Source organism: Palaemon carinicauda, chromosome 22, assembly GCF_036898095.1.
Source record: "Palaemon carinicauda isolate YSFRI2023 chromosome 22, ASM3689809v2, whole genome shotgun sequence".
Classification (NCBI taxonomy): Eukaryota; Metazoa; Arthropoda; class Malacostraca; order Decapoda; family Palaemonidae; genus Palaemon; species Palaemon carinicauda.
This window is the reverse complement of record NC_090746.1, coordinates 112516607-112533075: the sequence shown is the minus strand read 5'-3', so window position 1 is coordinate 112533075 and position 16469 is coordinate 112516607. Positions and strand designations below refer to the sequence as shown.

The 16469-nt window shown below is 47.3% G+C and overlaps 1 protein-coding gene across 5 annotated transcripts in view; it reads right to left on the bottom strand.

Annotated features, from left to right (window-relative positions):
- Positions 1–15799, bottom strand: part of LOC137616692 (E3 ubiquitin-protein ligase synoviolin B-like) — a 113376-nt gene extending 97577 nt beyond the window's left edge. For 3 of the 5 annotated variants that reach the window (XM_068346683.1, XM_068346684.1, XM_068346686.1), the window contains exons 1-2: positions 15546–15798; positions 1321–1413 (exon numbers count right to left, since the gene is read on the bottom strand). In XM_068346683.1, the coding sequence (XP_068202784.1) occupies positions 1321–1413; positions 15546–15686 (234 nt within the window). In that variant the 5' untranslated portion in view covers positions 15687–15798. Of the gene's footprint in view, positions 1–1320; positions 1414–15545 lie in introns of all 5 variants that reach the window. The other 2 variants (XM_068346685.1, XM_068346687.1) reach the window with 1 other exon arrangement.
- Positions 15800–16469: the final 670 nt, after the last annotated feature.

The window sequence follows — 16469 nt, the reverse complement described above, 5'->3', positions numbered from 1 at the left end:
AGCACTTCGCTCAGAAGGAAGCTGAGCAGCAGCAGAGACCGAAGGACTCACTTCCCCCTTCGAAGGATGTACGGAAGGGGGAGGAGAGCCTTTAGCACCATCATCCGCAACAGCACCTGCGGCGGATTGCCCAGCCACGTCAGAGGCCTCTGTCACCACGACGTCGACAATAGACAGAGGGTCTACCTCTGCTACCGCCAGCGACTGCTTAACAGCGGCCCCCAACGAGACAAGGTCAATAAAAGCGACCCTGGAGGGCAAGCCCTTAAGCCCCAGGGACGACCAAATCTGTAAAAGATCTTCATTGGTTAAGGCATTATCAATAACCTCCCCCGGAGGAGGAGGGGGAACCGCCTCGCTATGGGAGGCGACGCCCTCTCCCCCCAACCCAAGGTCGGGAAACAGAACTAGGGCCTGCGCTACCACTCGGCCGACTCTCCTTAGGAGGCGGACGAGGGGGAGCTTCGGAGGAGGTTTGGGCGGCGGAAGAAGAGTCTCGAGAACCTTCCTCCTTCAAGGCTAACCCCGAAGGAGAACGGTCTCTCTTGGACTTCTTCTCACGCCGACGGCCAAACCTCTCCCACTGGGAGGCAGACCACTCCCTGCACTCACGGCACATGTTCTCCTGGTCACACCGTCGGCCCCGACATTGAGGGCAAAGGGTGTGCGGATCCGTAGTTACGTCCGACATGAAAGTCCCACAAGGACGACCGGCAACTCCAGGGCATTTACGCATTGTAAAGAAATAATAATGAAGGACAACTTCCAACCAACACACACGCTGTAAAGAAAAAGCAGAAAATTAAAGGCTGTCACGAGGACGATGAGCAGACACGTCTGATCACCGCCGAGCCAAAAGTGAAGTGAAGCAAGTCACCGGTGTGTGGAGGGGGGAGGGGTAGCAAGCTACCCTTCCCCACCCCCCGCTAACTAGCGCGGGGGTAATTAACCTCGTTAAAACTATTGGCTCGTCATTTCAGCTGCGCTAAAAGGTAAACCCTATGTAAATAGCGTGGTTTGTATTTCGGTTACGGAACAAACACATTTTCTCTTTCTTCTTTTTTCTATTTTATGCATTTAACATTTGTGAGTAAAACTGACATGTCAGGTATAGTATATTTACAAAAGAGCAGTACCTTCTATATGTGTCTGATTACGGAAACCTCCTTTATATAAAAGTGGTCAATGGTAATAAAAAGTTGGGAACCACTTGCGGATTAGATTAACATAAAATATTGCTAAAGAGAAAACCATATGTGGACCCTCAGTCCATCTGTACTACAAAAGAAATTAACAAATAAAATTAAATAGTTACATTACCTCAAATTCAGCTGCTCTCAGGGAACCAAAGAAGATTTTCTTGAGGAATTTCCCTAACAGAATGACTAGTGTGAATGCCAGGAGATAAATAGCCTGATGGAAAAGAGAAATAGATTAGAATCTAACCAAAACTTAATGATAAAAAATTCAAATCAGAGACTATGATTGTAGCTAACATACAAAACTGTAATAAAATGAATAATGTAAAGAGAGAAATTTCATTTAACAAATAAACCTTTCAAATTAGTTATCATAGCTTTACATGGAATTATATAGTATGGGACAAATACAGTTCAGTATACAAATAATCACAATATAAGAACATTCTGCAAAAATCAATTGAGAAAATGATACATAAAGTTAACAAGCCCTCGAGTAACATTTTGATATCTTTAAGAAATCCCAATATTATTTCTTATAGGAATTAAAAAATGGAGCAAGGCAGCACTAACAACATTGGGAATTATAATTATTATTATCATTATTGATTTCTAAGCTACAACCCTAGTTGGAAAAGCAAAATGCTATAAGCCCAGGGGCTTCAACAGGGAAAATAGCCCAGTGAGGAAAGGAAAAAGGAAAAAAATGACAAATTCGGAGATAATTTGTATTTTTCCTAACCATACAAACCTTAGCTATTTACATAGGGTATTACTTTTGGCGTAGCTGAAATGACGAGCCATTAGATTTATAACGAGGGTTAACTACCCCCTGCTAGTTAGCAGGGGGTAGGGAAGGGGTAGCTTGCTACCCCTCCCTCCCACACACTGATGAGTTGTCTCACTTCACTTAGAGGTAGGACTTGACTTGGGGGACAGGGCTGGCGGGCAAAATATGTGTAAATAGCTAAGGTTTGTATGGTTGGGAAAAATACAAATTATCTCCGAATTTGTCATTTGTTCCGTAACCGAAATACAAACCACGCTATTTACATAGGGTGACATACCCCTTAGGAAGGACAGAAAGTCCCCAGCCTTACTGGCTTTTGGCTTTACCCGGGGACCCGAAATCCGAGTGAGCAGCACTCGAGAAAGGGGGTCCCTGCACCTCGCACTTTCGTTGCTTGCTACGAATGTGCGGCCTACATAAGTTGTGTGTGGAGGAAGTTGTGACTCGTCCTAGGAAGTTGACCTGGAGTTCTTTAGATAGAAATCTAGGCTGGGACGTTCCCAATACCACCTCGTCAGGGTATGGGGGACGCAAACAGTATTACAGCTATTACTAGGAGCACAAGAAAGCATGGTTTACCTGCAGAGGTTGAGGTCAGCTATGCAGAGACCAGGATGCTGCTTTCCCCAAGGGAGGGGAGAATGAAGAAAGAAGTAAGGGCCAGACATACTCTTTCAATCACGCAGATTAAAACTGGGTAACAATGCCCCCAACCTTCTGCTACCTGTCCATTAAGGAGCCTGAGGTTAGACCAGCTGTTGTGCAGCCACCACAGGGCCAATAGAGAATGTATCGAGGCTCCTGTGGGTCACGTCCTGCAGGTAGTGGGCTGTGAAGGTCGTTTGGCGCTTCCACACCCCAGCTTGCAAGACCTGCGTCACAGAGAAATTTCTCTTGAAAGCCAGGGACGTAGCGATGCCACTGACATCGTGCGCTCTAGGGCGACATGACGGAGGAGGGTCAGGATTCAAGGCATGTTGAATAACCTTCCGTATCCAGGCCGAGATGGTGTTCTTGGTGACCCTCCTCTTCGTCCTTCCTGTGCTTATGAATAACGCTTGCACATGAGGACGGACTGCAGCTGTTCTTTTCAAGTAACGCCTCAGACTCCTCACTGGGCAAAGTAACAGATGGTCTGGGTCACTTGTTACAGAACGAAGACTCGTTACCCCGAAGGAGTCGAACCTAGGGTCCGACACCCTAGAGTTCTGAGTCTTGGCAATACACTCAGGGACGAACCTGAATGTTACCTCCCCCCATCACCTTGAATGGGCGACGTCGTAAGAAAGACCATGAAGTTCACTGACCCGCTTGGCCGAGGCCAAAGCGAGCAGGAAAGCCGTCTTCCAAGACAGGTGGTGATCAGACGCCTGGCGTAATGGTTCAAACGGAGCTCTCTTCAGAGCCCTGAGGACCTGAACCACGTTCCAAGGAGGAGGTCTTACTTCTGACTGAGGGCAGGTAAGCTCATAGCTGCATATGAGTAGGGAAAGTTCTAACGAAGAGGAAATGTCCACTCCTTTCAGCCTAAAAGCCAGGCTTAAGGCTGAGCGATAGCCTTTCACCGCCGGAACTGAAAGGGGCATTTCCTCCCGTAAATACACAAGGAACTCCGCTATTGCTGGAATAGTGGCATCGAGTGGAGAGATACCCCTCCCACGACACCAACCACAGAAGACTTTCCACTTCGCCTGGTAGACTCTGATAGAGGACTTGCGCAGGTGGCGAGACATCCTGTCCGCAACCTGTTGCGAAAATCCTCTCTCCGTGAGGAGACGCTGGACAGTCTCCAGCCGTGAAGCCGAAGCGACGCTACGGCTTTGTGGAAGATGTTGCAGTGTGGTTGTCTGAGTAGCTCGTGTCGTGGGGGGAGTTCCCTCGGAAGCTCCGTCAGGAGCTGCAGAAGGTCCGGGAACCATTCCGCGGGATGCCATAGCAGAGCTACAAGTCATGGAGAGATTGACCGATAGTCTGGTCTTGTTGAGCACCCTTCTCATCAGACAGAATGGTGGGAATGCGTAAACGTCGATGTTGTCCCACCTCTGCTGAAAAGCATCTTGCCAGAGAGCCTTGGGGTCCGGGACTGGAGAGCAGTACAGGGGCAGCTTGAAATTCAAGGCTGTTGCGAACAGATCTACTATCGGGGAACCGCACAAAGTCAGGACTTTGTTGGCTATCTGAGGATCCAAAGACCACTCGGTACTCACTATCTGCGTCGCTCTGCTCAGACTGTCGGCGAGCACATTCCTCTTGCCAGGAATGAAGCGAGCCGAAAGTGTTATCGAGTGGATTTCGGACCACCTCAGAATCTCTACTGCAAGATGGGATAGCTGTTGAGAAAAGGTACCTCCCTGCTTGTTGATGCAAGCCACTACCGTGGTGTTGTCGCTCATCACCACTACGGAGTGGCCCGCCAGGGTCCGTTGGAACTGTTGAAGGGCCAGGAAAACGGCCTTCATTTCTAGCAGGTTGATGTGGAGGTACTTTTCTGATTCTGACCAGAGGCCTGAGATCCTTTGGTTCAGAATGTGGGGCCCCCACCCTTCTTTTGACGCGTCCGAAAACAGAGTCAAATCCGGGGGGAGGACGAGAAGATCCACTCCCTTTCGAAGGTTCTCGTCGTTCAGCCACCACCGAAGGTCCGTCAGTTCCGTGGATCCTATAGGAACCTTTAAGTCCGGAGAATCGGAGCCTTGATTCCACCGGGACTTTAGCCGCCATTGCAGGGATCTTATCCTGAGGCGACCGTTCAGAACTAAACGTGCCAAGGAGGAAAGGTGGCCTATAAGACGTAACCATGATTGGGCCGGAAGCTCTTCCCGCCTGAGGAAAGCCTCTGCGACCCTCCTCAGCCTTGCTATCCTGTCATCTGTTGGAAAGGCTTTGTGGAGATCGGTGTCTAATATCATGCCTAGATATACCAGTCGTTTCGTCGGAAGCAGAGAGGACTTCTCGAGATTTACCATGATTCCCAGATCTTGGCAAACCTCCAGAAGCCTGTCCCGGTGTCGAAGAAGGGTCGACTCTGAGTCTGCCAGGATCAGCCAGTCGTCCAGATAACGGAGGAGACGTATGCCATTCCTGTGCGCCCAAGACGAAATCAGTGTGAACACCTGAGGTGCTGTGGAGAGACCGAAACACAGCACCTTGAACTGGTAGATCTTGCTGTCTAGGCTGAATCTCAAGTACAGCACTTCCTGCCTGGAAGACGGATGGATTGGGATCTAGAAGTACGCATCCTTCAGATCCAGTGTGCACATGAAGTCTTGCGGTCTCACTGCAAGTCTGACCGTGTCCGCTGTCTCCATGCTGAACGAAGTTTGCTTGACAAACTTGTTCAGGACTGAGAGATCGATGACCGGTCTCCAACCTCCAGACGCCTTCTTTACAAGAAAGAGTCGACTGAAGAAGCCTGGGGAGCCGTCGTCGACCTCCTGGAGAGCATCCTTCTTGAGCATAGTCTCGACTTCTGCCCGAAGGGCTAACCACTTGGCCGATCCCATGGCATAGGAGTTCAGCGACACTGGATTCGCTGTCAGGGGAGGTGGAGATGTCGTGAATGGGACGCGATAACCTTGGCCGATCACAGAGACCGTCCAAGAATCGGCCCCAAGTTGCTACCACCTGTGCACGCAACTTTTCAGGCATCCCCCCACAGGTGGACACGCGGGGGGATTGCCGATCCTAGCGCTTGTGGCCTCGGCCACTGCCCCTAGGATTCTTTCCTCCCCTAGAGGACTTGCCGCGCCTTCTGTCCTTAATTTGAAAGGGCTGCGACTTAGACACCCGTCTTAGCTACCGGCACCTGCTTCGGTGTCTTGCGAGGCTGCTGTTGCTGTTGAGGTGCTGGAGGCTTGTAGGGCCGAGATGTCAGGGCCCTCTGGTGGAGAGAATCTTGATTCGATCTCCTCCACCTCTCAGCTGTTCGTTCTATCTCCTTGGGCTCAAGCAGATCTCTCCCAGTGATGGACGAGTGCCTGAGCCTGCAGACGTCCACGGCGGGGACCTTCGGATGGAACCTCTCGGTCACTACGTCGCGACGCTTGAGGATCGAGTTAGCCCACAGGTTAGCAACCTAGTGAGCGAGGAACTCGATCGAACGCGTGCCCGAGAGGAGGAAGGTCTCCAAAGCCTTCCTAGGGTTGGTGAATCCCTTAATAGAGATTTAGCTAGAATTAATGCATGGTGCAAATTATGGGGTATGAAGTTGAATCCTAACAAAACTCAAAGTATGATTGTAAGTAGGTCAAGGACGGTGGTTCCTCAACATCCGGATCTCAGTATTGATAATGTTTCTTTAAATATGTATGACTCTTTCAAAATTTTAGGTGTGATTCTCGACAGTAAATTTACTTTTGAGAAACATATAAGGTCTGTGTCTTCTTCAATTTCACAAAAAATAGGCTTATTGAGAAAGTCTTTCAAGATTTTCGGTGATCAATCTATTCTGAAGAAGTGTTTTAATTCTTTCATTCTACCTTGTTTTGAGTATTGTTCTCCTGTCTGGTCTTCAGCTGCTGATTCTCATCTTAATTTGTTGGACAGAAACTTACGGTCTATTAAATTTCTTATTCCTGATCTAGATATTAATCTCTGGCACCGTCGTTCAATTAGTTCATTATGTATGTTGCATAAGATTTTTCACAACTCTGACCATCCTTTACATTCAGATCTCCCTGGACAATTCTATCCTGTTCGTAATACTAGGCAGGCAGTTAATTCTAATAGCCAGGCCTTCTCCATCACGAGGCTCAATACTACGCAGTACTCTAGAAGTTTTATTCAATCTGTGACCAAGTTGTGGAATGATCTTCCTAATCGGGTGGTTGAATCAGTAGAACTTCAAAAGTTCAAAGTTGGAGCAAATGCTTTTTTGTTGACCAGGCAGACATAGTCTTTTTATAGTTTATTTATGACATATTTGTTTTTGATGTTGTTGATAGTTTATTATATGACATGTCTGTTTTGACGTTGTTTCTTATTTAAGAATGATTTATTGTTAATTTGTTCTCTTCATTTATTTATTTCCTTTCCTCACTGGGCTATTTTTCCCTGTTGGAGCCCCTGGGCTTATAGCATCTTGCTTTTCCAACTAGGGTTGTAGCTTGGATAGTAATAATAATAATAATAATAAAGGGATTTTGACGAAGGAAAAATCTATTTCTGGGGAGAGACCTGTGGCGCCCGGTGAAAAAGCAATCAAACGACTATCTCTTAGGTACGGACCTTACTTCCCCGTGGGACCGTCACCACCTCTGTCGATCTTACCGACCGCTATTAGCTTGCGCCTATAGCTCGAAACTTCTCTTCTTATCTGGGTTTCCACCTAAGCAGGAAAGCCTTTGTGTTCAAGACATGCCCTTCGGCCTCAACATTGATCCCAAAAGTCCTTCTTGTATGTCTTTTCTGATAAAACCTTCCAATTATACCAGAGAAAGATAAAAGCATGGAATGCTGAGGTTACAACCCTCGCGCGAGCACCTTTTGGGTGTCGTGTATAAAGCAAAGGCGCGTGAAATCCACTATTCACAGGTTGTCTTCCATTTAGTTAATTCCTTCGTCAAAGGGATGGGCCGATACAACGGCCCTAGACACACCCCCATCGCCGCACCACCCACGCCACGACGCGAGCGCCATCTGAACAACATCCTTCTGTAATGGTCATGACGGCTTGGAAAGGAAAGGGTGGGATCGTGTAAAATAAAGGGGGAAGGGTTTCACCGGGCGCCACAGGTCTCTCCCCAGAAATAGATTTTTCCTTCGTCAAAATCCCTTTTCTGGGTCGATCTGTGGCGCCGGGTGAAAATGTACCAGAGAATGCCTTCCAAGCCCAACAATAACTAATTTAATGAGGGGAGAGAAACAACACCATGTAAAGAAAATCATAAATAATTAAGGTAAACAAACATGATAACAGGGAAGCCTCCGAGTATCAGAGGAAACATGCTACAAAACTGACATGGCTAAGAATATCCCAACCCTGTAACAACGGTAATCAATAATAGTTACAAACATAACCTAATATGTAATAAACTTAGGGCTAACGAACCACCAAGGAAGCGGCGTCGTGGTGCGAGTGGCGGGTAGGAGGGAGAAGAAAAGAGATGGATGAAAGGAAGAACAAAAGATCACTGGGGAGAGATACGGCTCCCAGCTGCAACTGTTGGGTATTTAAGAGCCTGTAAGTTCATTAGATAGTGGCGTTTGAAGACCATAGGAGATTCCCAACCCGTGAACTTTATAAGGTCATCAAAGTCCATCTTCTGGGGGAAATGATCCCGGATTGGCTTGTTAAACGAAGTATAGGATCTATAGCCTAATACCACGTATGGGAATGGTACCTCCTTGTTCTCTGATAAACAAGGGGCCAGACGATCGGGTAGCAGTCGTGGCTAAAAAGGCCCTGAGAGTGGTGACCGGACATAGAAAAGTATCTTGGAGAAGAGGAATAACTTTCCAAGGGGACCACCTATTTTGGGGGTTAACGGCCGAATCATATTGGCGAATTGTCGAGTCCCTTTTGTCTGATTCGATGAAGAAATCGTTTTCCGGTTCAATGTTCGAGTCTCTACGAGCTGCCAACTTCCTGTAGTCCACAAAGTTAGGGTTTTGGACATCCTTGAGTAATCTGACACAGTGAGTTTGGAATACTCGGGTCAGTTTGAGGAACGGGATCCGGATGGGACGGAGTTTCCACTCGAGGAGGAGAGGAAACCAACTGTTCTTGGGCAGTGAGGTGGTACTAAAGCCACTGCGCCCCGGAAGGAGCGCAGTCGGTGTTTAAGTTTTTAGAAGATTCACTGGGAGAGATAGGGAAATCTTCCTCTAATGGTTCCAACCCCGGGGTAATGCGTCCATGGCATGAGCCCGAGGGTCCAGGATTGGGGTCACATAACAAGGAAGTTTGTGATTGATCTGAGATGTGAATAGATCTACCTGGATGCCTGGAACGAACCCGAGTATCCACCGGAGTGAAATTCTGACTCCAGGGAACTCGTCCTGGATAGTGAGCCCGTTCTCACATCCTGGCCTCCCGCTAGGTGAGGTGCTGACAGGAACCAGTTCTTTTCTGTTGCCCAGGCGAAGAAAGTGACCAGGATCTGATTCAGGATGGGTGACTTGGATCCTCCCCTGTTTCCGTAGTGTACCTCGTCTGTGCTGTCTGACACTACTCTGATGTGGGTCGACCTCGGAGGAGTCTCTCTCTTCAGGGTCAAGAACACTGCCATGGCTTCGAGAACATTGATATGGGACTGTTTCATGGCTAGTGACCAAGAACCTGAAACATCTGATGTTCGGAGAAATCCCCCCATCCACTTAGAGACACGGCTGAATGGAATGTCACTTGTGGAGGTGGGAATTGTAGAGGAACCGCTTTGGAGAGGTTCTTCGGTTCGGACCATGGGCGTAGTCTCATTTTCCCGACAGAGGGGATCTTCGAGACCTTGTCTTCTTATAGGTACTGTAGCTCTCTTTCTCCAAAATCGATTGATGTCTTGAGTTTGGCTTTTATTAGGAGATCTGTTACTGAAGTGAATTGGGAAAGGCCGAGGATACTTTCTAAGCTCTTTGGACACCTGTTTGTGCTTGAGAAATTCTTGATCTTGGAACCTATTCCTCTTACTTTTGGAAGGGAGAAACAACGTGTGCTTCGAAAGGTCCCACTGAATGGCTAACCATTCTAAGTGGCCTGATGGTCGCAGGCGAGACTTATGGAGATTGACCCGAAATCACAGGTTGTCGAGCGATCGAAGTAATTCCTTCGTAGCTCTGTTGCCTTCTATGGCCGGCCGGGCCCAAATGAGCCAACCTGCCAGATAAGCAATGATCTGTATCTCTTGGTTCCTGAGTTGTTCTAACACTGCCTCTCCCAGTTTCGTGAATATCCTGGGATCAATGTTGAGGCCGAAGGGCATGTCTTAAACACAAAGGCTTTCCTGCTTAGGTGGAAACCCAGATAAGAAGAGAAGTTTCGAGCTATAGGCGCAAGCTAATAGCGGTCGGTAAGATCGACAGAGGTGGTGACGGTCCCACGGGGAAGTAAGGTCCGTACCTAAGAGATAGTCGTTTGATTGCTTTTTCACCCGGCGCCACAGATCGACCCAGAAATAATATTGCTCTCCTTGGACAGATCCTCAGAGCGCAATAGGATGCCCACAGATCCCAGCCAAACGTCCAGCCACGAAGTTGCCTGCATGGCACTCTTCGCGACCTTCTCAAGGTTCAGGATCTCCGACGCCGAGAACGTCACCTGCCGGGCGGAGAGCTTCTCGAGAGGAGTTCCCCTGGTCAGCTCTTCCACAGAGTGGTGGAGCGGAAGGGCCATACTGGACTCCCCCATGATCTCAAAGTATCTCCTCTGATGTACTCGAGGAGGCGGGAGGAGTTTGAACCCGGCAGAAGAACGACCCTGTCCCTGGCCCCTTTCACCCCTTTGGACCAAGGCAAAGCTGCGCTGGACTTAGGGGGTTTCTGGGTGACGTAGACTTGGTCTAGCACCGTGTCCTTGCCCTCACGAGGGGCAGTCTCCGGGTCCTTAAACTTGTTGAGTTGCCTCATCAAGCCTAGGACCTGCCAGAAAGCGTGTTCTGACTCGAACTGGTCTCCTCCTTGCGGACTGGCAGCTAAGTCTCCGGTCCCCAAAGGCTCATCTTGGGGAGACACGTGGACATCCTCCCGGGGTCTAGTTGGCTCTGGACGGATCCTGGATGATACAGGACTCCAGCAAAGAGGTCCGGAAGGGAGCTTCCTCGCGAGAAGTTTCTCGCCTAAGAGGAGGGGTTCCTCCCATTGGTGCCGTGGGGGACAACCCTGCCTCGCTGGACTCTCCTGAGGACGGAAAAACCTCGTCCACGGGAGAAGGAGAAACAGCACGCGAAGGAGAAGGAGCCTTCCTGACCGACCTCTTGGGAGCCAACTTCTCCCGAGGAGAAGTCACCACAAAGTCCACTCCTCTCCTTCTCTTCAGCGGGGATGAGTCTGCCGTTGGTTTAAGTCCCAAATCAACGAGGGCAGGCTTCACAGCCAGAACCACTGCGTTCATTATGTGACGGAACCAAGGCTGACGGGTAACTGACGCTGTGTCAGTTATCCCTGCTGGAGGGAAGGGGATCTCCTGACCCTTCGGAGTGGACGCCACGGGGCCTGCCTGAAAAGAAGAAGAAAAAGAATGTTGCATGGACCTCTCCATAGATCCTTCCTGGTCCTGATCCTGGTAGATAATCCTACGCTTGCGCGGTGGTCATCCAGAGGCCGATCTGGAAGTCCGCGTCCCTATCAGTTGGCCGCGTTGATGATCCCTGCGAGAATGGGGATCGCGGCGGCTCTCACGCGAAAAGGCATTCGAGGAATCGCGCGCGGGCGATTTCCGAAGCGCGGGCACATTGCCGCGTGTGGAAGAATGCGCGTGGGCGTGTTCGCTCGCGGGCGAGATGACGCGTGGGGGCGCGGGCGAAGGGACGCGATGGCGCGCGTGGTCGCGTAGGTGAAGGGGTGCACTGAGCACTAGGAGAACGACGATGTTCGGGTGAAAAAAATCGCGAGTGACTTGGCGAGCGTTTGCCAGGCGGAGAGCGCTGGCGAGCGATGTCGCGTGTACTCCAGAGAAAGACGGCGAGTACCACGGACGGGCGAACGACTGCACACAGGCGATTTATCGCGCGGGCGAGTCGGAGACCTGGGGCGATCAGACTTAAGAGGGCGATGGCGCTCAGGAGAGCGTTTGCGCACAGGCGAGTGATCGCGTGGCCACGCAGGAGATCGTTGGCACGTAGTAATATTACTGCGCACATCTGAAGAGATGGATGGAGACGAACGCGCAGGCGAACGCTCGCGAACAGGAGCTTTAGCTCGCTGTTGCGCCGGAGCAGAAGGGCGCGCAGCCGAGGCGACGGGATGGAACCCTTGCCTAAGTCCAGATCCAGTGATCGTGGACGCGGAGGTGATCATTGGTGCGCTGGGCGCGCTTCAGGACCAGGCTGAGTAGTAGCGCGGCTGCGCACAGGAGAACGAGGGCGCTCAGGAGAACGTAGGTGCGCCTTGCGCACATCAGGAACATGAGGGCACTGTTTCACAGGAGACCTGCGACAAGGAGAGCGCTGGCGAGCAGGTGATCGCTGCCGAGCAGGAGAGCGCTGGCGAGTTAAGTCCGAAGACTGTAACTCTGGGGAGCGCTTGTGCGCTACTGCACACGAACGCGCAGGGAAACCCTGACGCGCAAGGGACTTACCCACCCCGTGAGTAGAGTCCCTTTTCCCCGAAGGGATCGGTGCCTGTTGGATAACAGGGTGAGAAGGCGCCCAAAGCGCATCTGCAGCCAGGAACGGAGAAGGCAGGTCAGAAGGTCTGGCAGGCGTAGGAGATCGCGAACGATCTGCGGAGAGGTCAAGGGGTGCTACTGCGACGGTCTGCTCCTGACGGGGGGGCTCCTCCTTAGGGGGAGGATCAGGAGAGGACGATCCAAAGAGGCGCCTCCTAACTCCCTTATAGGGAGAAGGAAGTCCTCTGCTGCGGAGAGGCCGATGGGCCTTACGTCGAATACGACCACGAGGAAGGGCGTCCGGGTCATCAGTCCCCCGAAGAGGAGTCTCTGTCAGCGCGCTCCCCCCAGGGGGAGACCCGCCCGCAGGAGAGACCGTGGGACTCCCCTCCCCCCTCGGAGGATCTTCAGCAACGCCCGCAACAGGCGCAGCATCAAGGGTTTGACCAGACCCGTCGGAAGGCTCAGCTAAGACAGTGTCGACAAAATCCGAAGGAAAACCTCCGGTATTACCGGCGACTGTTTGACCGCAGCCCCCAACTGGACCAGGTCAAACAGGGCTTCCTTGGAGGGAGAGCCCTTAAGCCCCAAGGAAGCCCAAAGCTGGAACAAATCATTATTAGACACAGTTTGGTCATATTCATTAAAATCCAAATTATCCTCCCCCGGAAGAGAAGAGGGAGCTGCCACGCTAAGGGAGGCAACGCCCTCTCCCGCACCCTGAGGTCGGGAAACACCACTAGGGCCTGCGCTACCACTCGGCAGTCTCTCACGAGAGAGAGAGAGAGAGAGAGAGAGAGAGAGAGAGAGAGAGAGAGAGAGAGAGAGAGAGAGAGAGTGTTTATACCTGATGTATTGTACTTGTAAGGTTTAAAATTCATATGGAAAAATTGCCCTTATTTTCCTTGAAGCTTCCTTACACCAGGAAGCACTCTATGTGCTAATGGGCACACACCATCTGTGGTGTGTGCAAGAGTATGTGAATACTTAATGTCTGCTAACAACACTTTTGGGAAAATAATGGTGGGTTACTGCACATATGTTGTTTGCATTCACTTTTGGGAAAATCAAAAATATCTCTGAAATGAAGACTCTCATGCCTGGCACATGCAGCTCATCAATATTAATTTCACCAGAACGGAGGAGCTTTGAGATAATGTTTATATACAAGCAAAGCCCACTGCAGGGCTATGGTATAAATTGTAGGTTAATCATAATTCAATATCACGCCACTTACTGTAGATGAATAATAATTTCCTGACTGGTTATCTTTTGTTTATTACACATTTCTGACCATTAACCTAACTGGTGTTACACGTCGATTTTATCAATGCATTATGAGCTGTCAAAGAATAACGTCAATATAGTATTATTAATGCTTTATTTTCAAACATCATGGGATTCTCCCTCATGCCTCTTGGGCTTGGCTCCGTAATATAATAGATCCTTTAACCAATCAGCTTGTGGCAGGAGGAAAAAAGTACCAGATAATACACTACACTGTTTTACATACAATAAAGAGGAAAAAGTAACAACTTCAGGGGGTGGGCAGAGCCATTGACACTTTTTTTTTTTTGGTTCCTATAGTATGTTAGCGGTAAAGCGCCTTTCATTTACGATACATTTTATTGTTTTCTGTTCTTATACATTAGAATGGTCTTTCAGGATGATGATAATGATTTTGTATCTTTTAAAGATTTTGACATTGACATGGATTGAGACATCTTATGATGAAAATGGCGACAGCAAGCAAATGCAATCGGTAAAATTTATGGGTATGAGTGAAACTGCCACAAAATCTTAGTTTTGGAACTAAGATTTGCTTTTCAGTATGTTAACCACCCCTATATGCTATGTAAAAAGCTAAAATTAGTTCCAACACTAAGATTTTCAGGCAGATACACTCATACCCATAAATTTTACCGATTGCATTTGCTTGCTGTCGCCATTTTCATCATTCGATGTCTCACACATGTTTACCTTTGGGAAAATAATGGTGAGTTACTGCACGTGATGTTTACATTCGCTTTTAGGAAAATCAAAAATATCTCTGAAATGACTCGCAAATGTCAGGAGACGCAATAACATCTTATGCTTGAAGGATACCTGTCTTTTGTGAGAAAATCTTATGGTATCTAGGATCATGTATATGTACTGGACTTATTTCTGTCAAGAATGTGAAGTGTTACTAAAAGCAGGCATCAAAGACAGCTGAAAATGTATAACACCAAAATGACGTCTGTACATACGTACATATATATTGTAAATATGTTTGTAACAATTTTTCTATATTTTTTGTTTTTCTTATTTTCATAAGTAGGTAATATTAAGTGTTGGCCAGAGAATGCTTATGACAAAACACAATTCCAAATACACATACAAACATCCATTCCACACAAGGGTGCCTTTGTATATCAGAGGCCAGTTCCTGTGTGGATTAAAAATGGACATGAGCTAACTTAAACTTTCCCCCTAACCAAACCTACAAGCCGTGTCCTTACCTACTTGCATAACAGGGGGCCTAACGTCACCTGCGACCCCCCCTTACACTGCCGTATTCCAAGTAAGCCGTAATTATACATACAGGTGGCCGCTATCCTACATACACCCCAAAATGTAAATGCATCAAAAACTATTTCATCACCCAAACCAAAAAGTTTTTGTTAGAGTATTATTTTCCATTTTCATTTCAATACATTCTTTACACTTATGTAACATTCAATAATCGATTATTAACTAACATTTTGAGGACATTCCTTTGATATATTAATGTTGGGTAATTTTCTTTGCAATAAATAAGGAAATAGGAGCCTTTGTAGTTGATTAGGTGCGAACTCGTGAACAGCCACCGTCCTTCGGCAGAATTCCCCTAGCACCTACTGGTTTTACATCGCTGCAAATCACTCGCATTTTGGCTTTCTTCAGCCAAAATACACAACTATTCTATAGTTTGACCGTCACCTAACAAAGACCGAGGAATAACCCAACTTTTCACAAATGTGCAGTTTGAATATTCGCAAGATTACTAAATTTCACAATTATTTACATCAAAACAGTTCAAAGTACCATTGAATAAAAAACACATCTTGTTTTTTTATTAGGAATATGGACCTACAGTAAATATTTACTTGTTAACATAAACCTATAAGAAGGCCTACTAAGCATGTAATTTACCGGTAGGGTGAATTTAAGAATACACGGCTATTATCTCACATATAGAGCAAATAAAAAAAATAGCAGAATATTCAGTAAATAAAATGTACATATAAAAATTACCCCAAAAAGAACAGATACCTACAGCCATACTAGGATTGGACTTGGTGATGTAGACGACGGATGGGTAAAACTGTTTTTTCTGGTAATAGGCGTTACCAATTACAGCAGCAGTTAGGCCAAAGGACGCCATCGTCAGGGCCCCGACGGGCATTGGAGCAGGCATTGCGACTGCCCTAAAGCCTGACAAACACACGTATCACTTTCGTATTTTGTCTCTCTCAAGAACCTTCAACGACCATCAGCTGACGACAACCCAAACAACTCTACTGTCATTTGGGGTATACACCTTTCGAGTGTAATCATTTCTTAGTGTATAGCAAGGCTATTAAATTTAGAAAATGCAATTTTTAATATAATATAATTACTATTAGATCGTAATAAATACATTAAAAAATAATATACAACTGAAACAATAAATATTTGCATATTTTCTTAAAGGTGTGCTCCCACTGTGCTGGAACCGTTAACTGTCTCAAGCTTATTGGGTGAGACTAGACCGCGAAATATGAAAAAATAAATATTTTTGGGGAATCTTTTAATCCTCCGGATTAATGGCTAGAAAGATTTTTTCCTGCAGATTTCCGTGTCACATTCTAGGGCCTGAGCCCTATTAGTAAATAAAATAATGAATAATTATTAATTCTTGAATGTACAAATTATAGAATGAAATGGAATATTGACGATGAAATCAATAAACTCAAATCTGACTGCATTGTGGCAATTGATTGATTCTGAAGAATTCGTAAGCTAAGGATCAAGAACAACACAAATCATTTAATCGAAACAGTCATTTTAAATGTTAAAAAAATAGACGGATATGTAAAAGCAAGCTGGAACATTTTTAATTTGTCTCCCAATTTTCTTTCAAAATTCGTTTGTTTCTTTCATTTTTTTAAAGTACTACAAAGTATTAATTTTAATTAGATTGTATATTAAACGTCAATTA